This window comes from Prionailurus bengalensis, chromosome C1, assembly GCF_016509475.1.
Source record: "Prionailurus bengalensis isolate Pbe53 chromosome C1, Fcat_Pben_1.1_paternal_pri, whole genome shotgun sequence".
NCBI lineage: Eukaryota > Metazoa > Chordata > Mammalia > Carnivora > Felidae > Prionailurus > Prionailurus bengalensis.
Window position 1 is genome coordinate 7622705 of NC_057345.1, and position 26872 is coordinate 7649576.

Below are 26872 nucleotides of genomic sequence, written 5' to 3' on the forward strand. Positions count from 1 at the left end.
ACACCGGTGTCACGTGACCTCTGGGGCCAGAGAAATGGTGCTCAGCAGTGAGCCTTGTATTGGAGCTTCTGAGTCAGTAGCAACTACTTGTCAGCCTGGGACTCACTTCTCCTTCCTGGCCAGTATTCTTTCCGATCTATCGTGTTTGTCTTGGGTCACTAAACATGCTCTCCGTGTTTCCTTTTAACCAAAGGCCAGCTCTCCACACTTTTTCTTTGGTTGTGTCCCTGGGCCCAGCCATTTAATGGCATTTGTTGAGGACAGGCAGTGGCAGCTGGGGTGTAGAATTTTCTAAGACGCACATCTGTTCTATTCCAGCTGTTTTCTCCATGCTTGAAACCAAGCAGGTCTCTCAGCTACTTGGAAACTTCTTGCTCAGAACAGATTCTTCTGGTTGGTCACAGAGTTGGCCTGAAACATCATACATGTGCCTACTTTTGGTAGACACAGAGGGTCATTTACACTGTTGGTCTTTCTGAAAGAGGCGAAAGAAAGAGCTGGGGAGGGGCAGGACTGTCATTTAAGTTATTCTTCTGTCCAGGTCTCTCTGAGAAAAAGCATTACATGTTTAGGTATTTAGGTAGGAGTATTTTTAAGAGACTCCCAGCCCTAAAAATAAAATACATCTTCTCAGAGACAGACTCCTTCCTGCTTTGACGCTGGTGTAAAAACAATGGCAATGGCAATTTTAAATCCCTGAAGTTTCTACTTGTCACTGCTGAGCTTCATCCCTCTGGTACTGCCGCACCCGCTCCTTTCAGCTCCGGGGGTGACTCTACCTCTACACTTCTGTACTTTTGCCAAGAGGTGTCAAAACTGCTCAAAAAAAAAAAAAAAAAAAAAAAAAGCTTGATTTTGATTAATATAGAGAAACAAGACTTTGCCTGACTGATAATAAAACTGATAAATGACATTTGAATTACTTGTAGCGGTAATTTATTACATAAAATATCTTTTATTTGACATGCGATTAGTTGCTGGAAGCATCACTCAATCTGACTAGTTTAAACATGCTCTAAAATGAACCCCAGTAAAAACCAGGGCTGTCTGCTGCTGGCGTTATGAAATATACTAATCCTGGAGTGAGGAAAAAATCTGACTTTAAATATTTAAATGATTAATTGGGTTTATATATTTTTTTTACCTTTCTAACCCCCTTAATTACAAGCAAACTCAGGGGAGTTTCTGAACTAGGTGTGCAATCTGCATGCTTATCACTGAGGCATTGTCTGCGTCCCGGGAGGGATTTATGGCCTCCTCTCATGTGTGTTCCTGCCCATTTTACATCCAGAGCCCTCGCCTTCCCATGTCTTGGCTCTTTAAGGACAGACATTCCATCTCTGAACCCAAGCCTAGAAAATGGGATTCTCTGGGCACAGCCCCAGATGCTCACGCCTCGGGGAAGGATAGCTTTTTCAAGACCACCTCCGGGAGCCCACTGCTCTTGGATGATCACCTCTGGTCTTGCCGGCCCTTCTGCTTCATGGCAGATGTCCCACTCGGTGCCTCTTTTGGTGTCTCGGCTCTTTGGTGAATGTGGTTGACCTTGAGATGATAGTCAATGGCCTGTGTGTCAGCAAAGAGAACTTGGACACCTGCCGGCATGGTACCGGCTCAATCCATCCGCATTTATTAAGCACCTATCGTATACTCAGTACACTATCGTCAGAGATACAAAATGTGATCCTTCAAGATCCTGTAGGTTCTCTGGGAGAGAGAAGATAAACTCTTAAGAAAAGATAATAGTATAAGACATTGTGATTTAATGCCAAAATTAATTACACAGACAAGAAATTTTGTAAGAATACAGAAAAGAGAAAAATTAATGTGGGCTAGAGAAGTCAGAGAAGGCTTTGTGAAAGCAGTAGGAGGCTGACACCGAGGGAAACTCGGTGTCACCTGGTGTGAGAATAAACCCGTGTTGTCAGGGCTGAAAGGAAAGTCGGCCAGAGCTCAGGAAAAGTCAGGCTGGGATTCGAGAGGAAATCTGACGTTCTCTGCTTCTCGTTTTGCTTTCTTTTTGTTCGACGTTGAATCGGGAATCAGTATGGGTGGACATCTGTGGTGCCTGCCCAGGCCCAAACATAAAGTTCTGCTGAATCCTCGACTGATTGGTTTGTTCCGGGCTGATTTTTCTTCTTTCCTCCCAAAGAAACAAGAAGCAAGGTAGCTTTGGGAGTTAGGCAGGGCCAGCGTAAATTTTGTAGGGTCATATGTTTTTCCTAGGCTTAAATATTTTTCCTCACTGTCTTTGGTAACCAATTTAGGTCTTTCACAGACGGACCTATAGCTTCAGTTAGGGTGTAAATGTGTGAGTGATGAAAGGCTTTGACACCTCGATTAGAAATCCTGAGAGTGCATGGTCTTAGTTTGCTTCTTCATAGACCTGTTTAGTAGCATATACTTACCCTCGATTATCTTCATTCAGTGAGCAAGCACTTTTTACTATATTCCTGCTATGGGCCAGGCACTGTGCTAGACCCCGGGGATGAAAAGATTAATAAGGCCTAACTGCTGTCTCCTGTGTTTCCTGTCCAGCCGGAGAGGCAGTTAAGCAAAGAGCAGTGCCTCTGAGGTAGATCCGGGTGAGGCCAGTGGCACAGACGAGGCAAAGGGGCACTGCATAGAACGGGGGGGGATGCTTCACTGGGTGTGAAGGGCCTGGGGGAGGGGTGGTTGGTTCATTGACCAACCAAGATGGACGAGAGCATCCAGGCTAAGGCAAAGGCGTGTGGACATGAAGCCGTGTGATGTTCAGTGGCCGGAGCCTGGGATGGCAGTGCCAGAAGAGAGGCCTGGCGTGGGAGGTGGCAGCCAGGTCATCACCCTCACGGAGGAACAGTCAAGAGCACACTGAGTATTTCTCTTCAAGATGCATCATCGGATTATTTTTGAGGCTGTATTACCTGTTCGACGATACTGTTCTTAGACTAATATTAAAACCATTTGTATCATCTGAGAAGATGCTGCGTGGGGAGCTAGGGGAAACCTTCTGGGAGCGTGCTGGATGAGGCGGTGGTCCACATGCTCTGCCTGTAGCTCTTCCCCTCTTCTTTGCCTGGCCAACTCGTTGCTGTTCTTTGGGATTGGGGTCAGCTGCCAGCCCCTCTAGGGACTCTTTCAGATGCCTCCATTCCAGTGGGATGGAGGTTCCCCTTGGCCTGCTCAGCCCTGCTCACTTTAATGTTTATTCACTGTCTTTTCTATTAAATCATGAGTTCCTTGGATTAGAGGCAGGTTGTTTGTTTTTGTTGTGTTGTGTTTTGTTTTTTTAATCTATTACCCAAGGCTGTGACTTAGCAGGTGCTCTAGAAGTGCTTGTTGAGTGGATAGATGGTGGTGGAAATGTGCCCGAGAATTAAAAGGCTGTCTTGTGTTACCATCAGCTGGGAGGAGCTTCCCGGGGAACCAGCGAATGGGACCTTCTGTGTGCTCGGCCGTGCAGGCCGTGGGAGCAGAGGACAGGCCTTGCCTTCAGGAGGCCATGTAACCACTTAGAGGGGCTTGGGGAAGGACAGTAAAGACTAACCCATGCCATCTTGCTTGGGGTGAATGGTGAGAGCTTTTGGAATTTCTGAAGACACATCTCACTTTTTGCTTATATAGAAGTTACTGGTTTGTGTATTGAAGAAAACATTTCTCTAACTTTTAGGAAATTACATTTTTCTTCTTTTGTCCAAGTGACTGGTTTAGAATAGCAGCTTTTCAGGAGTGAGCACCCCGTCCGTTCTGTTTGCTTTGTGCCACACCCATAGTGGAGCCGTGTGGGTGCCACATAAATGCCATTTGTAGATACCGAGGAGGGCCAGTGTCCCAGGCAGGAACCAAGTGAAGAGATCCATTCCCTAGGTTTTTTCGGCCAGTGAAGGTGTCTTTGGTGTTGGTGGTAGGTAGGATTATATCTTTGCTCACAGTGCACTGTGTTCATTTTATAAGATTCCTCAACAAATAACAGAAAACCCCAAATAAGAGTGACCCAAACGAAACAGAGGAGTATTTCTCGGTTATGGTCATGTAGGTAGCCGAGACTCTCTGCTCTGCATCTCTGACACCTGGCTGGTATCTCTGTCTTGTGTTCCAGCGTGACTTCCCCAACTCCCACCCTCCCATCTGCTGTCCAGCCAGCAAGAGTGAGGAGAAGGAGAGTAAAGGACCCACCTCTTGGAAATTGCCCCCATCATTTTCACTTCCTGCCCACTGGCGGGAACTCGGTCACATGGCCACACCTGCCTGCTCAGGAAGCTGAGAAATGCAGTCCTTGTCCTGGTGGGCCACGCTCCCAGCTTTTCGTATCTCACAGAAAGTCTGACTTAGAATGAACACTGACATCAGGATGATGGTTACCTCTGGGTGCAGAGGAGCACACGGCTAGTTGCAGTGGTATTTGGAAAGCTTTAGCTGGTAAAGTAGGTGGGTTTAGGATTGCTGATTTTATTATTACGCTTCATAACATATAAATGTTATATTGTTTTGTATGTATCATAACCTACCAGAGGGCATTTTTAAAAGTTGAATTTGAACTAAAAATCGAACCACCCTATGATCTAGCGATTGTACTACTAGGTATTTACCCAAAGGATACAAAAATGCAGACATGCACCCCAATGTTTATAGCAGCGCTATCAACAATAGTCAAACAATGGAGAGAGCCCAAATGTCCATCGACTGATGAGTCGATAAAGATGTAGTATATACATACACATAACGGAATATTTCTGAGCCATCAAAAAGAATGAAACATTGCCATTCGCAATGACGTGGTTGGAGCTAGAGTGTATTATGCTAAGCGAAATAAGTCCATCAGGAAAAGACAGATAGCATATGATTTCACTCACATGTGGAATTGAAGAAACAAAACGGATGAACATATGGAAAGGGGGGGGAGAGAAGAGAGGGAAACAAACCACAAGAGACTCTTAATGATAGAGAACAAACTGAAAACTGATGGAAGGAGGTAGGTGGGAGATGGGCGAAGTGAGTGATGGATATTAAGGAGGGCACTTGATGGGGCACTTGGGTGGTTTAGTCGGTTAAGTGTCTGACTCTTGGTTTTGGCTCAGGTCATGATCTCACGAGTTTGTGAGATCGAGCCCTGCATCTGGCTCTGTGCTGGTGGCTCATAGCCTGCTTGGGATTCTCCGCGCACCCCACCCCCACCCCCACCCCCACCCCCCGCTCTCTCTGCTTCTCCCCCACTAGTGCTTGCACTCTCAAAAAATAAATAAACTTAAAAAAAGAAAGGGGCACTTGTGATGAGCGCTGGGTGTCGTATGTAAGTGACAAATCACTGAATTCTGCTCCTTAAACCGATATCGCACTGTATGTTAACGAACTAGAATTTGAATTAAAAAAAAATTTTTTTTTTTAAAGTTGAATTTGAATTCTCAGGTCTTGCTTTTCCCTTTGGTCTCAGCTGCTAACTGAGCAGAGAGAGAACGTAGAGCCCCCGCTGCTGGGTCTTGTTCTCAATCACTGTTGGCTCCCTCCAGCTCCACTCCTCGTTTTAAAAACTCTAACAACTTCTTCTTCTAAATCAGCTTTATTGAGGTATCATTTACCTAAAATAAAATGCACTTACTTGTACAATGCGACTTTTGGCAGGCATACACTGTGGGCATCACCACATCGTAGAACATTTGCAATGCCCCAGAAGGTTCCCGTGTGCCCTGTTCCCAGCCAGTCCGACTCTGGGGCATCCCTTGGTCTGCCTTCCATTGCTTCTGATGAGATTTTTTTTTTTTTTCCCCTAGGGTTTTATATAAATAAAATGGAATCCTTCAGTACACACTGTCTTGTCTGGTCTTCCCCTCAGCATAATGTTTTTGAGCTCTATCCAAGTCACTGTGCATATCAGGGCTTATTTCCTTCTTATTACTGAGTGGTATTCCATGGTGTAGGGGCATCTCAATTTGTCCATCCACCAGCGGATGGGCTCCGGGCTGTTTCCAGTTCTGAGCTATTACCCTTAAAGCTCTTATGAATGTTTGGGTGCGAGTCTGTATGTTTCTGTAGCTCTTGGGTAAATGCCTAGGAGTAGGGTTGCTGGGTTATATGGTAAGTGGATGTCTGTCTCCATACGAAACCGCCAAACTGGTTTTCAAAGTGGTCGTACTATTTCACGCCCCCATCAGCAGTGAGAGATGCAGTGGCTGAGTATGGGTGCTAGCAGTTGGTATTCTAGGTCTTTTTAAAGTCTGCCATTTTAATGTGTATACAGTGGTATCCCACAGTGGTTTGAGTTTACATTTCTGGGATGGCTAATCCTGCTGCGCATCTTTTTACGTGCATATCGTCCATTTGCATGCCTTCCTTTGTGAAGTGGCCCCTGCCATCTTTTGCCTCTTTAATTGTCTTCTTGAGTTGGAAGAGTTCTTTATGTCTTCCGGATTCACATGCTTTGTCAGATGTGTGTGGTGTTTGTACTTCCTCCCAAAGTGGCTAGCCTTTTCTTTTCCTTTAGGTTGTCTTTTAAAAAAGATTTTAAATTTCGTGCCATCTATTTTTTTTTTCTTTACAGTTTATGGTTTTGATGTCCTGTCTGTGAAGACTTTACTTTTCCCCCAAGGTTGGACAGGTTTTCTCCTAGAGGTTTATAGTGTATGCTTTAACGTCAAGATCTGTGATTCATTTTTAGTTAATTTTTATGTATGGTATAATGTGAAAGTCAAGGTTCATTTTTGCCTGCATGGATGTCCAGTTGTGCCAGCACCATATGGACAAAAGATTATCCTATTCCCATTGAGTTATTTGTCCTTCTATCAAAAATCAATTGTTTAGGGGCACCTGGGTGGCTCAGTTGGTTAAGCCTCCGAGTTCAGCTCAGGTCACGATCTCACGGTTTGTGGGTTCAAGCCCCATGTTGGGCTCTGTGCTAACAGTTCAGAGCCTGGAGCCTGCTTGGGATTCTGTGTCTCCCTCTCTCTCTGTCCCTCCCCTGCTCATGCTGCCTCTGTCTCTCAAAATGTGAATTAATGTTAAAAGAAATCAATTGTTTATATATGCATGGGTCTGTTTCTATACTCTTTTTTTTTTTAATTAAGTTTATTTATGTTTTGAGAGAGAGAGAGCAGGCAAGGGGCATAGAGAGAGGGAGACAGAGGATCTGAAGCAGGCTCTGTGCTGTCATCGCAGAGCCTGATGCGGGGCTTGATTGAACTCATAAACCGTGAGATCATAACCTGAGCTGAAGTTGGACACTTACCTGACTGAGCCACCCAGGCATTCTAAAAAAAAATTTTTTTTTTTTTAAAACAAGCTACTGGAGTATATTCTACGTATTATAACACTCACCCATTTCCAATGTACAGTTCCTGACTTCTGGTAACTTACTGAGTGATGCACTCAAAGTCTGTGTTGGAGCACTTTCATTCTTCCCCATCAGATTCTTTGTGCCCCTTTACTGATAACCTCCCCTCTTGCCCCAGGCAAGCACTAACCTGCTTTCTGTCCCTTTCCTGGATGTTTCGGGTAAATGGAATCTTGCAATATACGGTCCCTTGTGCCTGCCTTTCGCTCAGTTAGCACAGTATTTTTGGAGCTCTTCTATGGGGCAGCAGGTAGCAGGACTTCCTTTTTATTGCTGAAGAGTGCGCCCGTTGTATGGACGTACCATCTTATGTCTGTGGGTTCACCAGTTGATGGATGACTGTCTCCAGTTTGGCCTAAAGTGAATCGTACTGCCAAGAGCATTTGTGTGCAAGTCTGATGTGGACGTATGTTTCCATTCCCCTTGGGTCGACCTCCAGGAGTTGAATCACTAGGTCATATGGCGGTTTTCTATTTCTGGATTTCTATTAATTTTTCTCTTAGACGGCTTTTTAAGAAATGCTTATTTATTACTTTTGAGTGACAGAGAAAGAGAGAAGGCACCCAAGAGTGGGGGAGGGGCAGAGAAAGAGGGAGACAAGAGGATCTGAAGTGGGCTTTGTGCTGACAGCAGACAGCCTGATGGGGGGCTCGAACGCACGAACCCAAGACCATGACCTGAGCCCGAGTTAGATGCTTAACCTGAGCCACCTAGGCGCCCCTGGGCAGCTTTTTTTGAAGTATAACTTATACACAGTAAGATTAATCAATTTTAGGTGTACAGTTTAATGAATTGTACAAATTGTAATTCATTTAACTCCTGTAACCAACACTACAGCCACAATATAGAAAATGTCCATGACCCCAGAAAGTTTCTTTGTGCTCTTTGCATCTGTCCCCTCCCCAACTTCAGTTTCCTTCCAACCAGCAATCTATTCTGGGTTACTAAAGTTCTTACCTTTCAGAAATTTTCATGTAAATGGTATCATATAGCATGTAATCTTTTGTGTCTGGTTTCTTTACCCTAACTTGATGGCTTTGAGACTGATCCATGTAGAGATACATCTACCTGTCAAGTTATACACAAACACACACACACACACACACACACACACACACAAATACACATGTTTCTGCGACACATCCCCCCCCCCCCCATATTCCTTTAAAAATATAAAACCCATTCTGAACTCACAGCTGAATAAAAGCAGGCTGAGTGGGGCTTAGCCAAGCGGGCATAGTTTGCTAACTCCTGTTACTCTGTGCTCTGGATCTCGCACAATTTGTTTATCTGTCGACCGTCAATAGTTGTTTGGGTTTCCAGTTTGGAGCTATTGCAAATAATGCCACCGTGAACATTCGTCTGCTAGTAGAAGCCTTTGTGTGCCTGTGTGCTTCCTTCTCTCTTCGTCTTATACCTGGGAGTGGACTGCCTTAGCCACACGTGGTGTGTGTGTTTGACTTTGTCAGAAACTATAAAACTCTTTCACCAAGTGGTTGCGCCATTTGTCATTCCCGTCAGCAGAGCGGGGGGGGGGGGGGGGGGGGGGGGGGGGGGGGGGGGGGGGGGGGGGGAGGGGGGGTTTCAGTTTCTCCACATCCTGGTCTGCACTTGATAGTCTCAGTTTTTAGGTTTAGCCATATATGAACGTGTATGTGATAGGATTTCATTGTACTTGTCATTTGTATCTCCCTGATGACTGATGATATTTTCACGTGCTTATTGGCCATTCTTACATCTTTCATGGAGTATCTCTTCTAGTCTTCTGCTCACACTTTTTTCTAAAAAAAGTGTCTTTTCATTGTTGAGTTGTATAGATACAGCTCTTTATCAAATACAGGATTTGCAGATATTTTCCCCCAACCTATGACTTACTTTTTCATTTTCTTGGTGGTGCCTTTTGAAAAGCCCAAGTTTAAATTTTTGATGGTGTCCATTTTGTTCTTTTTTTCCTCCTCTTTTGTGACTCATTCTTTTTGTATTTGAAGATGTCTTTGCTTGCCCCAAGCATTTCCTTCTCTGTTTTCTGTTTTCTTACAGCAGCTTTAGAGTTTTTGCTTTCTGGCTTTGGTGTGCGATCCACTTCGAGTTAATGTGTGTATGAAACAAGGTGAGAGTTGAGATTCGCTCTCTTCCCTCTGTGGCTCTCCAGTTGTCCCAGCACAGTCGTTACAGAGATTATCCTTTCCCTGGGCCTCTTTGGCAAAAAAAAAAAAAAAAAAAAAATCCCTTGACTGTATAAGCCTGGGCCTATTCCTGGATGCTTCTGAGTTCTTAGAGTTTAATTAGAGCTTATATATTTTGATCTGTGAGTGAGGATATAGATATGACTGTCAGAGTCCTTCCTGCCTAAAGATGACACTGCTGATAGCATTGCAGCCTGTCAGAAGTGGAAAAGATGGCCTTTCGTGTGATGTTCACATGAAGGGCCTTGAATTTTCAGGTGTGGCCGTGGTGGGGCTACCGTGGTGCCTTTGCCCTTGCTGCCCAGTGCTTCTGTTCAGAGCAGAGCTGTTGTGTTTCTCGGTGCCATGCTCTGGTTGGTTTGTCCTTCTGGCTGCTGCCACCATGCTCCGCCGGGTGCCCCAGCGTGCCCCCATACAGTGGCCGCCCCCCCGCAGCTCGGCCTGTAGTACAGCCGGTCGCCAGTCTCTGTGCATTTAGCCCCGCCACTCTGTGCCGTAACAAGCCCTGGTTTGGCAGACTGGCTTTATTCCAGGCCCTCACTGTGGAAGAGCCTGTCTTATTTAATTTCCAGGGTGGCTTGTGAGTGAAGCTGTTGGGATGATTTGAGCAGCTGGGTAGGGCGCGATGTGGAATCACAGCCCCAGCCTTGGTGAGCGTGGAGGGGACCCCAGCTAGGCTTGCCTGGTTGCTGGCACTGCCTCGCCCTGCACTCAGGCTGCCAGCCTCCCCGAGGCCTTGATAGTTTCTCCGTGTCGTCAGCAGCATGATCTTGTGACGATTACTGGATTGTGGCGTTGCCGTGATATCAGTGAGTCCGGGTTCGTGACTTGGTGGCTTCGAGTTCAACATTGCTGTGTTGCTGTGTGGGATTCCCAGCCCCACATGCGTCATTTGCCGTTTGTTCTCACCTACTAGGTGAGAATTTCTTGGTCGATGGAAGTTAGACTAAAGGACTGGAGTAATGTTGGTTTAGTTGTGTTCACGGAATGGTTCAGGAGCCACAGGGATGCATCTCTCCTGCCCCCGACAGGGCCACCACACGCGGTGGGTTCATCTGAAACCCTATGCTTTGGGCAGGCAGACTGGCCGAGCTCAAGCTAGTTGACAAAGTCCTTGGAAGGTTAAAGAAGGCATTGAGTTTCAAAGAGCCCTTCGCTCTTCTCCCTGCGGTGATTTGGCCTCTGACCTTGCGGCAGCCTAAGGCATCAGCGCAGGCCCAGCAGTGCTCAGTTGTGCAGGCTGAACACTGCTTCCACGGCTGACTGCCTCTTTATTCTTCGTGAGATGCCAGCGATGAGGTGTTGTTGGTAAAGCACCCGGCCATTCAGCTCATTAGCTGGCCGTACCTATTGGGGAGGTGCTGTGGACAATTTGAATCTGAGTGACAGTAAACAAACATATCATTGTTCCTCCACTCTTCCAACGGCACAGAGCTCTGCCGCCTTCAGTCAAGTGGTCTGTGCTTGACAAGAAGAGAAGAACGTCCTTGGGAGCCACCGGGTCGGTGGTGTGGAACCGGGATCTCTGGTCTCCGGCTTCTCGCCTGCCTTGTACGCAGGCAGGCGTCTGCTTCCAGACTGGAGGCTTGGAAGCTTTTAAAAGGCTCATTTGTTCTGCTTCCCTTACTTCCAAGCTAGAGCAGAAGACTGACTGGCCCCATTTTCTGCCCTTGACTCTAAAATTCTGGACATTCGGGGAGGGTGGGGACCAGAGAGGTGTATCTCCCAGGTACTCTGTTCCTTTGTGGGGGTCTGCACTGGGCTTGGAAAAAATGGGCCCCAGGGTGGGCGGCAGGGAGACTCCGAGTGGTCACGGTGGGGGGTTTGAGCCAGTTTGGGATCACATCGAGTGCTTTGCTCTGTTACCTTTGAAATCCACGTGGCAGGTCAGAGTTACCTCCTCTTACTTTCTCTCTTTTTTCATTTTGCCACAAGACAGAATTGTATCACACATCTCCAAAACGAGTAAAATGGCATTTCAGCTTCTTGTCTTTATAGACTCTCTGAACTTTAGGAAAGATCATTCTGGTCCCTTTTCATTAATAATGAAAACCAAGGGGCAATAAAATGTTCTTAACGCGAGCATGTCAGGAACGAGTCGCGGTGTGGGGGTGAAGGGTGCGGCCGGCAGGGAGCCACAGGTGTTGCTTGGTGCTTGAGGAGGTCAGAGCTCTGGAAAGGTGGCGGCCGCTGGAGGAGGGGTTCTGGTTCGTGGACCCCTGAACTGCCAGCATCTGTTCAGCCTTCCAGCTCCAGTACCCAGAATGAGAGACTGCGCTTCTCCAGGCACGATGTTTGCAGGAAAGAAGGAAGCGGGCAAGCTTTGGTTCTGGTCCAGTTTCTAGCGCGTTGCAGCTGTTCTCTTGCAGGAGATTGAGTGAGTATTTGAGAAGTCAGTGGTGAATAGAATATTCTAGAAACATGCCCATTTTGAAGCTGTTCTCTCTGAGGATTTGGGCAGCACAGATGGAGGTGCCAGGTGTGGACGAAAGCCCTCCTGAACAGTGACTCTTGAAGAGTGACAAGGTGACTGTCTCCACTTTTTCCTCCTAAAAATGGACTCGTACTGGATGTTGGACGCTGCATCGAGGCACACAGAGCGGAGTGGGCTCGGGATGCGACCAATGAGAAGGTTGCCTGGGACTCAGAGCCCCCTGGCTCCTCTGGGTCAGGGTAGAAATGTCCGTCTACGTCGGGGGTCTCAGAGCTTTTGATTTAATGAGCCGCAGTTGCTTATCCGCATAGATGCTTGTTGGGTGGGCACGCTCACTACAGCAGAGCAGCAGAGCTCCTTTCTGGAGACAGTTTCTGTGACCCAGAGAGTCACTACACAGCCCCAGGAGGGAGTGGGGACTCCCTGGCTTGCCATAACCCACACCCCAGAGCCCATGCGACACGCCAAGATGCGCCATAAGCAGAGTCAAAAGACATATACTGGGAGGGACTTTTGCAGCTTCTGTCACAGACAAAGGACTAATTTTCCAGGCTCCTCCATCACTGTCACCTTTGCCTCCTGAAAGCCCCCTTCAGCAGTATAAGAAGTTTTATAAATTGATGAGGAAATCGAGTAGGAGAGCAGGATCACATACAGTACCCCAGAAAGGACACACAGGGAAGAGATGTTCAGTCCTCTCTGGAAGATAAAGGCAAATGAAAACTGGAGTGGGGGACTCTTTTCTGCTTAGTACGGGCAGAAATCTGAGTGTGTTGAGCCCGCGGTGCTGCTGTGAGGAAGTAGGCACTCTTGGACACGGCTGGTGGGAGCCCCCTGGTTCAGCCCCCGTGGAGGACTATTTGACAGTATCTTTCCAAATTGCAAATTGCCTGCACTTCCGACCTAGGCGCCTAGGGATTGACGTGCACGGCTGTACTCGGACGTATACGTGAGATGACACGTGGTCACAGTCCTTGGGGGCAGCGTTGTGTGAAACAGTAAGAGGCCGGAAATCAATGGGGAGTTGCTTAAATGGAATATTAGGCAGCTCTGGAAAGACAGCAGAATGAGGACGAGGGGGAACGGGCAGATAATACGGAGCAGTGTTGCCTTAGACGTGCATAAAAAGTCTCAGGCAGGACAGACAGGAAGCTGTTCACAGTGGCTGCTGATGCTGGAGGGAGGCTGTTGGCAGTAGAATGACAAGATGATCTGTGTGCTTTTTAGACCGTGTGCGTCTCGTAGCTCCTCAAAAACTGTAGAACAGAAAAGGGAGTTGAGGGCTGAGGGGGGGTGGGCATCTTGGGAGTAAGTGCAGGAGACTCCAGGGCTGGGCCACCTTGGGAAACTGGTTGGGAGTCTGTAGGCCACACAGGTAGTGAGCAGGGAGGTGGCTGATGAGAGACTCTTCCAGGCCCCTGCGTCACTGTCGCGTCCGCCTCCTGAAACCCCATTCAGCTCAGGGAGGCGGGAGCGGCGCCCTTGCCACCTTGAGGGTCTTTGCCACTTGGACCAACCCCCCCACCCCCCCGCGGCCTGTGTGTCAGCAGCCCCTCCTCCCTGAGTGCCCACGTCCTGCCACTGAGCTTTGAGAAGTTCCCTGGCCCGCTCCCCTCTGGTCACGAGATGCCAGGATGTGACGAGGACCTGGAGAGCCTGCACGCCCAGGGACAGGTGAAGGCAGAGACCCCCGGCGCCCGCCCCTGGTGTCTGCCCCTGCCCGTGCTTCGGCTTTGCCCCCTGACCTCGTGCTCTTTTCAAGAAGTTCGGGAATGCGGTTGCTCTTCCTCCTCTTACCCTTTCCTCTCCTAAATGCGCGTGCGCACCCCGGCTTCCTTGTCATAGCAGTCCCGGCGGGTGCCTTCTGGGCAGCCTGCTTCGGGCGCTGTGGTCTGCTGCCACGGATGGATTAGTGTCCTGCATTAGTGCCCTGCCTTCCCTGGCAGGTCCCTTGAGAGGAGGCCGAGCGTCAGGGAAGATTATGGACACGAAAGCACTTTGTAAACAGTGCATGGGAAAGATTGTGAGGTAGAGAACCCCGCTCTCCTCCATTCAGGAGTTGGGGGGGGGGGGCGGTCTCCTGGAGGCTATTCTAGAGCACTGGGCCTGGGGCCTGCACCTGCGCAAGGACTGGCTGCCCATTTCCGGTCCCTTCACAGCAGCAGCACGTTGTCATCCTGGCCCCGTCCCTCTTACCTTTTGTGGCCCCTTTGGTAGCCTCTTCCCTGCCTCCTCACCTCTCTACCTCCCACTTGTATCTCGCCCTCGAGGACACCCCGTGTTATCTCCCAAAATACAGAGCTGACTGGGTCACTCCTGATTCAGAGCCTTCGGTGACCCCAGTGCTGTGATCCACCTCTTCTCCCCGCTCTGCCCTCTACCACTCCCGCTTGGGTGACCCCTCTCTGCTCTTGCTGGCCTCCCCCCTTGGATAGGCCCAGTTGCTCACTTGGGTCACACTGGCCACCTTCTCTCCTTTGAACAAAAGTCAACCCCTACCTTTGTACTTGCTCGTCCCTTGCCTGGAGCTCTCTCCTTGGGACCCCACAGGCCTCAGCATCTGCCTCTTCCAAGGCCCTGCCGACCCCTGCTTCTCTCCCCCGACTCCCCGGCATCACCCTGTTGCCCCCCCCCTTTTTTAAGATTTTATTTATTTAAGTAATCTCTACACCCAACGTGGGGGATCGAACTGACAACCCCGAGATCAAGAGTCTCCTGCTCCACTGACTGAGCCAGCCAGGTGCCTGCCCTGTTGGGCCTTCTTGATCACTCTCCGGAGTTGCCTTGCTCAGTTGTTTGGAAGCTGTCTCCTGCACTTGTTGAGTGTGAGAGCAGACCAGGACACGGGGGTCTCATCGCCATTGTGCCCCCGTGCCTGCAACACGGTCGGGCACGCAGAGGATGCTTTGTGAAGTCTTGAGTACACAGATGGTGCAGGCTCCTCTCCCCCATCCTCTGCCTCTCAAGTGGCTCTTAGCTCATCCCTGTGGGTGGCAGGCGCGGGGACGTGTATTGACGCACACCTAAGTGTGTTTGTGTCAGCCTCGCAGGACCCTTTGTTCCCTGAGAGCGGAGACCATGCCCTAGATCGCCTCTGTCACCTGAGGGCCACCCGAGGCTTGCTCGCTGCCACACATCTCCGCACAGGAGGTGTGAGGTTGAGGCAGGTGGTCCCGAGAGCCCGGAAAGAGCGGGGAAGCGACGCCAAGCTGCTGTTCCCGACCGTCGCACGCCGTCCCGTGTAGTTGTGTGTCACAGATGCCGATCCTCTGAGATTGAGACAGTACACGTGCTCTCCCCCGCCCAGGAAGGACGCGTGTGCTTCTCCTGACGCCCTTTTCTCCCCACCTCAGGCCCTGTGGGGTCCCGATGGAGGGACTACGGCGCCTTGGCTGTCATCACAGCAGGCATTGCGTTTGGCTTTCACCAGCTCTACAAGGTAAGTCCGCCTTCCCTGTGGCTCCCCTGGCATTCAGCCCCACGCTCCCCCGTCCCAGGGTTTACCTGTGTCGAGGCACCCAGCCCTGGAGCGCGATGGCAGGAGAGGGGCCGCGTGCGGAGGCGGAGTATACGGAGGAACACGCTTTCTGCGCGGGGCGTCTGGTTCGGGCTCCGTGCTGCCCCCGCCTGCGTGGCAACTCCAGACCCCGCCTCGTCTGCTGCACTCAGCACTGCTCCTCCACGTCCCCACCGCACAGGGTGACCGTGGGGCCCATCCATCTACAGGCCGTGTGCCCGGCCCATGCTGAGTGGCCGGGGCATTTCTGAGAGACAGAATAACACGGTGCTTGAGAGCATGGACACTGGGGCCCGGCTGCTGTGTGGCATCCTGCTTCTGCCACCTAGTAGTAGCTCAGTGGTCTCACCTGTAAGACGGGGACAGCGGTACCTACCTCACGAGGCTGTTGTGAAGCCCAAAGGAGTCCCTGCTCCTTTGAAAGTGCTGTGTGCCTGGCACCCAGGAAGCATTCTGTATGCTGTTGTTCTACTTTAGTATTGGGAACCAGCTTTGAGAATCTCACTGTGACGCTATTTATGGGCTGTGTTTTCTGTTTCCTGCATATTATCTTGGCATCCACGTAGATCTGGGATTTTTTTCCCGCAAACTTCATGGTCAACCCGCTGGATCCCAGACTTCGTTGTTCCCAACAGAAGTGCAGGCATGAAATGAACACATACTTCCTTGATACCAAATACGAACCAGATACTGACCAGCAGACACTAACTTTGATTTGAAGCAAAGCGCGTCTTTTTGAGGACACAGAGCCGGGGGTAAGCCCCAGAGACAACTCTCTACTGGTCCTGGGGAGAAGGCCTCTGCTCCTGAGCCCCTGCGGTTCCACCCTCATTTGCAGATTAAAAAAAAAAAAAAAAAAAAAGTCTGAATGAATTCCCAGATTCAATATTGTAACTTTTAGCACGTGAAACCTGTTTAAACACTGTGCTCTGGGATTCTTAATTTTTGACTTAGTGCGAAATCGAGTGACAGAGTTGTAGCAGAGTGTAATTTTTTCAGGTAACATCTATTCTTGGAATTGGAAATTTCCATGTCAAATCCAGAAGCAAAATGTTCTAGGTCCTGGGACTTCTCCCTCTGACCCGATGCCCCCCCCTCCCCCGTCCCCGACGCTGTGTGCCGAAAGCCTGGTTCCAGTCACTGACTGCCTACAGTCATCAAGAAGAATAAAACACTAAGAATTCTCGAAACCACTCCCGGCTCTCCTGAGCAGTACCTAATGGTCACATGGCCGCCCTCGGATGGCCTGCGGCTAGAGGAGCAAAGCAGAGGTATCATCAGTTCTTTCCATGAAGCCCTGATCTTTACGCCTTAAAAAAGAAAGAGACGTTGAAAGATAAGTCACAATGGTGATGAGAATTTCTTTAGTTTCTTTAAATTAAAAAACAAAAAAAAAAAAGAGGTAAGAGCTGTCGTCTTGTTTTATAGATACGTGACAGTTTGGGCTCGGGTAGTGTATGCGCTCCTTCCCGTGGCTTTTTTTGATCTCAGAAATCGAATTTTTCGTTAGTTACATGCGTCAGAATCTCTTGACTTGTACACTCGGGAAACTTTCAGCCCAGAACGTAAGGCTACATGTGATGAGTTTCGGCTCAGTTGTGGGTAATAATTCACACAGCGGTTGAAAAGCACTTTGCAAAATAGAAAATGCTTCTATATGTGTGCTAAATAATGATCTTCGCTGAGAAGTCGCTCTTGAAGTGAGTTCTCCCGCAAACCCCTCATGAGAGACCTCCTTCTCCTTCTCCAGTAGAGCCTTAATGGAGAAGTTGTTCTCTTTTTTTTGCATCGGGGCACCAAATGGAGTAGGAAGCAAAGTTCCTTGGTCACACCTGCCAGCCTGTGCTGTGCTACCTCTAGTCCCACCCCATTAATGGTGACGACTGGGCTCACGCTCCAAAAACAAGAGGCGCCAAGTCCTGAGGCACGTTCTTTCCTCCAGCTCTCCCAGCGGCCACCCTGCTGCCTGCCTTCCGCCCCTTCACACCTCAAAGTAGGCAGCCAGTTACCAGCTGTGCCCCACCTTGCCTTCTTCCTGAATGTTCCAAGACCCCCGTGCTCCCCTAGGCTTCCTGAATTTTGGACCCTGTCATTCAGTTGACCTGTTGCATCCACTTCCTTTTCCCCAGAGCCCGTGTCTTCAGCTTCCGCCCCTTCCTCTCCTGCTGCCCTTGTGTCTGGGGGGAATTTGACTGCATTTGACTCTCACCTGAAGGAAACTTGTTCTGAGGATTCAAGGCTTAGTTTAAAAAACAACAACAAACTTGAGGTGGGACCTCGTTCGATGGCCTTGGAATACCATCTATTATTCTTTAGTAAAAGGACCAAAGGCCCAGAAGTCTGTTGTGGATTTTCATCTAGTTTCTCAAATTATTTTTTGTTTATTGGACTCATTTTTCTCTGAATGGATAATTCATTCACAAGGTTCAAAGTGTTTAGAGGTTCGGAGAAGAAAGCTTCCCTTCCACTGCCTGGAGGCCATCAGTGGGATCTCTTTCTCCTATCACCTTCTACATTTTTATCTTACAACTTTTTTTTTTTTTTTTTTAAGTTTATTTGAGAGAGAGCATGTGCACGAGCAGGGGAGGGGCAGAGAGAGAGGGAGACAGAGAATCCCAAGCAGTCTCCGCCTGGTCAGCATGGAGCTGGATGCAGGGCTCGATCCCACAAACTGTGAGATGGTGACCTGAGCCAAAACCGAGGACTTACCTGATGGAGCCATCCAGGTGCCCCTTTATCTTACAGCTTTTAAAGCAGAATTTTAAATAGTTTTTGTTACTGAAATATATGTAGCATCCCGGAGGTAATTAAGTGAAAGAACCAAAAAGAGACCACATGGACCTTCCTCGCCCCTACTTCTGGGTCCTTGTCCTCATTCAGAAAGAATCTTAATCAGCCTCGTAACTTTCAAACATCTCATTTACGGTGTTTGTGTCGGTGTCGGGTTTCCAAAACCCAGAGGTGACAGAGAGAAAGTTGGTGGGCAGAACTGGCGAGCCCGCTGGAGAATAACCCCAAGTTGGCACCCACTGCTCACACCCACCCTGCTTCTTGTAGAAATACCTGCTCCCCCTCATCGTGGGTGGCCGAGAGGACAGGAAGCACCTGGAGAGGATGGGGGCAAGTCTCTCGGAGCTGAGTGGCAGCGTGGCACAGACAGGTAAAGATTAATGACTCCATCAAGTCGCCCCTCCAAGCCTTCCCGAGCAGCCCCTTCTCGCCCCGCCCCTCCCCCTCGCCTCCACTTTATGTGGTGACTTCATTTATCTGCTCTGAGAATCTGTTCACATTTGCAAATGAAGCCGCCGTCATTTCGGTTTAATTTGAAATTGCTTGTTTACTGTCGGCGCGGCCTCAATTAATTATGTTTTTACGGAAAGGCTCCCAACCTCAGAATATTAATAAGGGGAATAAAATGACAGCCTTTCTAAGGGCTGTAAAGTTCATTTTTAATTTCTGCTTCTGTGAGGTTTTCAGGGGGGTTTTCAGCGATTTTTTTCCCCCTTCCCTCTAAGAATCCAGCACAGGGTCAAGAGAGGCTGTAATTACTGCGGCTCCAGGGACCCCAGCCACCTCCTCTGTCATCGACTCCACAGGGCTGGCGTTCATTACCCGGTGCCCCAGTGATGGCCCAGATTAGCTGGGACCTGTCGCACCAGAGACGGCTTTTCCTCTTTATAAACTTGTTTACTAGACGGAGGCTCTGAATCTAAAAACTCAGGCAAGCGAGAGAGCCACTGTCCCAGGCAGGAGTCTGTCCCACTGGGGTGCACTTGCAGAGACCCCAGAAACGCTCTGGTGCATCTGGCCCTGGGAGGCTGACCCCAGGGCCCACGGCTGGGACACGGTCTGGTACCACCGTGGCCCCGGGAGCTACGGCAGCCTCCGGGTTGGGTACGGAGGGCAGGAAGGAGTGTCAGGAAAGCGGGATTTGCGGTCTTCAACCGCGCCCGGTATCATACGGGTCTGAGATGCGTTTCTCCCAGCTTCGGAGAATCCGAGAACTGCACGGTGAGGGGCGTGAGATGAGGGACGCGGACGCAGCCGAAGTCGGAAGAGCCAAGCAAATCATAAGCACATGTAATTGGAGGGGAGAGGTTTTGGACGGATATACTGTTGACCACGGACAAGTGCACAATAGAAAGATGGAGTGGAAATCCTAGAGGTTAGATACAGTGCAGGTAGATTGCCCGGAGTGCAGATAAATTATATGGATTGTGGGGTGGGGGATGACTGCAGATAAATTAGATGTGGCAGCTATAGGTGTGTGGACAGAGAAGGGAAGAATCTGTGTGTATCATTTAACAGCGATGTGACTGCTTTTTCCTCCCAGTGACTCAGTTACAGATGACTTTAGCCTCCGTCCAGGAGCTGCTGATTCAGCAGCAGCAGAAAGTCCAGGAGCTCGCCCACGAACTGGCCGCAGCCAAGGTACTTGTCCCTGACCCGCTCGGGTCCAGGTCTGCTCTGCTCGGTGCTCTGCTCATTTACAACGTTCCACGGGGTCTGACTTTGTTTTTCTCATGCCGGATGCACAAGCAGGGGCCCACACAGTCCTCGCAGAGAAAGGAGGCGGCCACCGTCCCGTCTCTCCTGCTCCGTGTCCCCTCCTCGCAGGACGGAGGAGAGGCAGCTCTCTGCCTGCGGCCCCTCCTGTGGCAGCTCTCGCCCACGCTCTGGAGGTGGCCGGTGTAGACACAGGGTGGTCTCCGCTGGCACTTTAGGCCACGTTAGGCCACAGGTCACAGCATTTCAAGAGCGAGTCCAGGGAGCAGGGAAGTGGGGGAGTGTGCCAGGGCCCTGGGCGACACCCTGCATCCACGGGCAGATTCTCTACACCCAGGTCTCGGGGAGTCAGGGAGCCCCTAACAGAGCGCCAGCTGGGATTGCCCGGGGCTGTTTCCATGCCTTACTTCCCAAATCTGGAGTAGTCTTGGCAATATCAGGTCCTGGGATGAGACCTCTTGGGTCAAAATCTGCTTCTGCTGCATGCCAGCTGCGTGAGCACAGGCAAGTTACTTAACCTCCCTGACTTACTTTCCTCATCTGTAAGATGGACCTGTAATGGCACCCCTTCACTGTCTGCACATGCTTAGAACAGTGCCCAGCTGCTGTCAGCTCCCGGGATTGCAGGCTTCTGGCCCAGGCCTGTAGGTGCATGACAGGGTCATGCCCGAGGCACTTAGATTGAGCCCAGGGGACAGTGGTCCAGTGGCTCCAGGATGTCCACTGTCCTCCCCAGTCCATCCCCGTTCCTGTGCTGCTTTCTGGTCGCTTCCACGCAGCCCGTGCTGTAGAGGAACCTACTCTGAGTGGCTCTTCCAGGAGAAGCCCCAGCTGGTGCACAACCAGATGTGAGCCAGCACTCAAAGCTTTTGCGTTTGCAAAACGAAGTGAAACCGGAATCTTTCTATTTCTGATGGAATCTGGGGGTACCTCCTGTGAAGAGGGGTCCCCAAGAATCCCCTTTCCCCTTCTTGGTACCCCACACACGAGGTGCTGCCTGCACTTCCCCCGCAGATGCTGCGGTCGCCCGCGGCCGCCTCTAGCTGCTGTGCGCACTCCCCGTGGGCTAGCGGCCCTTAAAGCAAGCGGGAAGCCTGTATTATGGCCCCCGCCCCACTCTCCTCTATTATCTTTGGAAGCGGTGGCCTGCCAATGGCCAGAAGCCATTCCGGAAATTGGAAAACTGTTTGCAGACCTGAAGCATTAAGATTAAGACCACATGTTGCATTTTAAGAGGGGAGGGGGCCCAGGGTTGTGCTCGGTGGTTGAGCGCTGCCTCTGAGTTTCTTGTGCTTGCCTCCCTGCTGGTCCCGCCCCCCCCCCCCCCCCCCCCCCCGCCCCTAGCTGCCTTCATCCTCTCCTGTCCTGACGAGGGGCTCACTGGTGCTGTGTTGAAACCCAAAAGAGGGAAGACTTTGGTTACCCCATAAACCAGAGACTCAGAGCTGTGTTTTCTCAGCTGTAACGTAAGTTTTTATATCTGGCTTCCAAACTCCTACTGCAGCACTGTAAAAAATTAAAAAGAAGAGCGTTAAGTAATTAAAAAACCTACATAAAACTGAAGGCTGGGAGTTTTCTACAACTGTTTTTTAAAGAGACTGGCTAAAAAGCCCCAGATGTCAGATTTTATTTCTAAATCCTGGCATCTGGCACCATATGCGTTTGGAAATTTGAGTCCTTTGTAGGCCGGTGAGTGGAAATTGCTCCCTTGTTAATGGGCTGCTATGGCTTTCAAGGTCTCAGAGAAGCCAGAACAGTGGCTCCTGGATCTGCGCTGTCTGGTGGTCTGGAGCGAGGACCCCGAGGGGATGTGTGTGCGGGCGACTGGTGTTTGCAGTGGTTGCGTGCGCTCCCGCCGAGACCTCCGGCCCCTCCGAGGGGCTTCTCCCTGTAAAGGAGCGCTCGCCTGAGCAGGCCCAGAGCGGCCCCCACCCCAGGCTAGAAGCCCGCAGAAGGCTGGTGGGACCGTCCAGGGCTCCTCCCCGCTGCCAGCCCGGGTAGAGGTGTCAGGGAAGCCAGGGCCTTGCACGACTAACCAGTGCACTTGAACCCACCTGGAGGTGGCGTCCAGCCTGGTGGATGCAGGCCCGCGCACCTGGGCCCATCATGCCTGGAATTGGCCCATAAACACTTCACAGGCCGCTTGGCCACCGGCAACTGCCATCTGGGGGGCCACCGTTTGGACTTTCCTCTTCTCTGTCTGTCTCAACAAGATTTGCCCAAGAAAGCTGTGGTTGTCTGAAGTTTATTTCGAAAATGGTCAAATCAAAGGGGAAAGGTACGCATGGAAAGACGGCATTTGTCCCTTTCTCCCGTGGACCCTCTTCGGGGAGAGAATCGGAGTTAAGTCCTAGAACAGCTTCCTTCCCTCTGCTGAGCCTTCAGAGTCATCCCCAAACACTGACTGTGGATGGACTGTGTGACCTGCATGCTGTGGTAGCTTTGCACTTAGTGGGGTGCGGCCTGGGGGCCCGACCCCGCTGAGGAGGGAGACCCAGGCCTCCCAGCAGCACGGGAAGGTGCTCCGAGGCGAAGCCTGTCTTCCGGGCCTGCTTGAGATTGGAGCTGCGGGCCGGGCCGGGCGGGTGCCCAGCGGTCTCCCTGACCCCCCAGTACAGGCACGCCTCAGAGATACTGCGGGTCTGGTTCCAGACCACCATAGTGAAGCAATTATTGCAAGAAAGCGAGTCACGTTACTTTTTTGATTCCTCGGTGCACGTGAAAGTTCTGTTTACGCTATACTTTATTAAGGATGTAGTAGCATTATGCCGAGGAAAACGTACCTACCTTAAATTTAAAAATACCTTATTGCTAAAAAATGCTGATCGTCATGTGAACTTTCAGCAAGAGTCCTATTCGCTGATCACAGATCCCCACAACGAATACAATAATAATGAAAAAGTTTGAAACACTGTGAGAATTGCCGAAACGTGACACAGAGACACAAAGCAAATGGTTCCAGGGCACCCGGCGCCAACAGACTTGCTCGATGCAGGGTCGCCACGGACCTTCCCTCTGTAAGAACGCAGGTCTGCGAAGCGCAGTAAAACGAGGTAGGCCCGTACCGTGGGGTTGTGGTGGCTGCCGGTCTCACCCCCGAGTCCAGTCCTGTGTGTGGTGATCTCTGCAGGGAGGGTGGCTCCGCTGGTGTAGTTGGTGTGGAGATGGGAGTCACCTGTTCTGTTAGTTGGTTTTAATGGGACGTTTCAAACCCGTGACGGAAACAGGGCTGCAGCCCGGACAGTGTGCTTCTGTCGCACAGCTGGGCGCGTGTCTCAGCTGGGCTCTGCTCGTGCCCCCAGCTTGCTTTGCGGCCCCTGCCGGACAGTGGGTCATCACGTATCGCAGACACTTCCTGTTTGCATCTCTTGAAGGATAGGGGCTCTTTTGCTGCTGGTATTTTGCACAGCCAGAATACCGTTACTCTACGGCTAAATGCATGTCACAATTGCTCAATATCCTCAGATACCCGAACCGAGTGGTGGCGGTATTTGTTTTTAGGGTGCCGTCATTTAAACAGAAAGACCCAGGAGGGTAGACCCCTGGATGGGCAGTGGCAGAACCTTCCCAAGCGGTCTCCAAGCTGGCACGCAGGACACAGCACGCCCTGCATCCTGCTGATGCTGCGGCCCCTCCCGCCACCCTGGCTGGCGGAGCCCCACGGGGAGGGAGGGGGGGTGCCGCTCTGATCCTTGTTCTCCCGTGTTTTGACTTTCAGGCCACTACATCTACCAATTGGATCTTGGAGTCCCAGAATATCAATGAACTCAAGTCGGAAATTAACTCCTTGAAAGGGCTGCTTTTAAATCGGTAGGAGGAGAGAGGGGGTTGGGTTGTGGTTCTGCCCCAGCCTGGGGCCGCCAAGTGGGAGCCCCTGGGGCCTGTCCAGCTGTCACGGGAAGGGATGAGACGAGTCCCCCTGAGGGGCTCCTGTCTGTCCAGCCCCTGATTGAGCCGGGAGACTCAGGGGTTGAGTTTGGGAACCTTGGGAGCTTCTGTTTTCCCTCCCCCAGAGGCGCGCCCCCCCCCCCCCACACTCCAAGGGGGACAGCCTGGGGTGCCTTGTCAAGACCCGGTCAGGGACAGCTGCAGCCAAAACACGGGACCTGGAGCTGAAGAGAACATCCCCATCCTGAAACAGGGCCTCCAGGCGGGGCCATCGCCTCCTCCTCCCTCCTGAGCCCTGACAGGACCTCTCAGTGGACAGTGTGGTCCCAGAGAAGTTCCTCGCAGAAGGCCAAGGAGCCCTCAGTTGGAAGGATTCTCCGATTCAGGGCAGGGGACAGAAGCAGTGCCTGCCATCCCGCCCCTAGCTTCTTTGGTCTCCTCCTGTCCTGCAGTGACAGCACCTGCCATGAGCCCTGACAGTGGAGGCCGTGTCACCAGTGCAGCCCTGAGTGGAGGGGTGACCAACCTGTGCTGGCTTTAAATCCGCAAGCCCTGTGCCCCAGGAGCCACTCAGTCCCGAGGTGGATACTGGGATGGTTGGCCACCTGGCCCGCAGGGCACTTTGGGTCGGCCTTGCCTGGCTTCTCACTTCTCTGGGGTTTAGTAGGGGCTCTGTGAGGTGGTCCAAAGGTTCAATCACTCGGGGTCAAGGATTGGGGGCTGCAGGGGTCTTGTGGCCCCAACCAGGGGACCCATTTCTCTAAGCCACCTTCTTGTAGGCCCTCTTGGGAGAAAAGAACATGGCCCTAAGAGAGGTGTGACTGAACTTGGCGACTAGAGGGTTGTCATTAGGAGAAATCTTTTGTGTTTCTGAACCTAGGAGACAAGAGCCTTTGAGGTCAGGGGGACAGAGAGCAGGGAGTTTGAAAACTTTGGAGGCAAGGAAACCGCCAACTGCGTTTCTGTTAGCGTCCACGCTGCCTTTGCTGTACGCACGCCATGCTGTGGGGTCGGGGCAGCGGGGGGAGCTGTCCTGAGACCAGCGCTGGTGGACCGTGGGCAGCCCAGGAGGGAGCGGCCATTGTCCTAAGCCTTTGTCCTCTCGGCTCAGTCAGAGATGGGCCTGCCTGCCCTCGAGCCACTGCCAAGCGGACCTGACCTCCCGGGTCCCTCGTGCAATCGGCTTAGGTCCGGGCTGGCCCAGGGCACTGGCGTTACCCTTCTGGTTGTGAGGTCTCTGAGCCCGTAGCCAGTGGCCAGGCCTTCCCACTTCTGCCCAGGTCGGAGATAAGGTAGACGGAGTCGAGGCCACGTGGCTTGGGTCCCCAAGTCCCTGGCTCAGCCTCAGTTCCCTGCTGGCCCCTCCACCCCCAGCCCCCTCTCCTAGGGGCTAAGGACTGGGAGGGAGCAGGCTTCAGTTGTGGCAGCCCCTGGGGCCAGCTGTCCAGTACCTGCCAAGAAAGGCAGGCCTGGTCCAGGCAGGGAGGGCCCGGGAGGCACCCTGAGTGAGGCAGGGTGCTCTGAGGGCACTTCTGGCTTCCACTTCTGCTCCAACCTCCAACCAGCCAAGAGGCCTTTTTTCTGGGTGGCAGGGTGGGAGGTGGGCGGCCCAGTGCGTCCTGCCCCCTGCTCAGCAGCCCGGGGGGAGTGCGTTGGCCGGGGGACGTGTGTGGCTCTGCCGAGCGAGGGCCCCAGGGTACTGGCACCAACCCTGCTTCTTCTCTCCCTCTGTCAGGAGGCAGTTCCCACCGTCCCCCTCGGCCCCGAAGATCCCGTCCTGGCAGATCCCGGTCAAGTCCCCGTCCCCCTCCAGCCCCGCTGCTGCCACCCATCACAGCAGCAGTGACATCTCGCCCGTCAGCAACGAGTCTGCGTCATCCTCGCCCGTGAAGGAGGGCCACAGCCCCGAGGGCTCCACGGCCACCTACCACCTGCTGGGCCCCCAGGAGGAGGGCCAGGGGGTGGTGGACGTCAAGGGCCAGGTGAGAATGGAGGTGCAGGGCGAGGAGGAGAAGAGGGAGGACGAGGAGGAGGAGGAGGAGGAGGACGTGAGCCACGTGGACGAGGAAGACTGCCTGGGGGTGCAGAGGGAGGACCGCCGGGGTGGGGACGGCCAGATCAACGAGCAGGTGGAAAAGCTGCGTCGGCCCGAGGGTGCCAGCAATGAGAACGAGCGGGACTAGGCCCCGGGGCAGCCGGCCGCCTCCGCTGGGCCGCCTGGCCGGGCTCCTCCTCCTCCCCCAGCTCCGGGAGGGCCGCCTTGTGCAGGCGGGGCCGAGCTGTCGCAGCCTCCCGAGCTCTGCGCGCGGGGACGGGTCTCCGTGCAGCCGGCCTCTCTGTCCTGAACGCCAGCCCCAGCCTGCCGCTTCCTCCGCTCGGCCCCAGCCAGCTGGGCCTCGGCCTCGTTCTCCCGTCCGGCTGAGGGCGCAAATTTTCCGGGCCCGGGCCCACCTCAGCCCTGCCTCCCAGACGGAGGTCTTGTCCAGGGCGTGTCTGCTGAGCATCTTAGCTAACCTAACACCGTGCATGACAAGAGGTAGTTTAATTACCTGGCTCCCGGTCCTCCGCGGAGGAAGAGCCGCGTTGATGTGGTATCTGCTGACCTGCCGCCCTCCCGTCCTGCCGCGGCTCCTTCACTAGCCTCACAAGGGGCCGGGGGCCGTCTCGTCACGTGTCCGGAAGCCACGGCCCTGTGCTCTTCTCTCCCTCGGCAAGGGCCTCCCGGGGCCCCACAGCCGGCTCTTGTCCAGAGGCTGCGCCCCCACGCGCCGTCCACGCCCCACCGCGCCCGTGGTCCTTCCAGACAAATGAAATCATTCTGCACTTCTCCCGTCCTCGCTCGCTCGCTGCATTGTGACTCAGCTAACCCCATGGCGAGACGTGGTTCTCACTCCCACATAGGAGCCAGGCGTCAGGGCCCCCCTGTCTGCCCCCCGCCCCCGAAACACATGTTCATTTGTGTGATCAGGTATAGGTTTCAGAATATAAGATACTACTGTATATAATTGTAATAAATACGAGTTGTCACTATTTAA

General features: G+C 52.0%; 1 protein-coding gene across 2 annotated transcripts in view; it reads left to right on the top strand.

Annotated features, from left to right (window-relative positions):
• The window catches only part of PEX14 (peroxisomal biogenesis factor 14), a 145949-nt gene extending 119077 nt beyond the window's left edge, over window positions 1–26872 (top strand). The window contains exons 5-9 of one of the 2 annotated variants that reach the window (XM_043578555.1): window positions 15280–15365; window positions 18501–18603; window positions 19777–19874; window positions 23668–23759; window positions 25573–26872. In XM_043578555.1, the coding sequence (XP_043434490.1) occupies window positions 15280–15365; window positions 18501–18603; window positions 19777–19874; window positions 23668–23759; window positions 25573–26020 (827 nt within the window). In that variant the 3' untranslated portion in view covers window positions 26021–26872. The remainder of the gene's footprint in view (window positions 1–15279; window positions 15366–18500; window positions 18604–19776; window positions 19875–23667; window positions 23760–25572) is intronic. The other variant, XM_043578556.1, reaches the window with a different exon arrangement.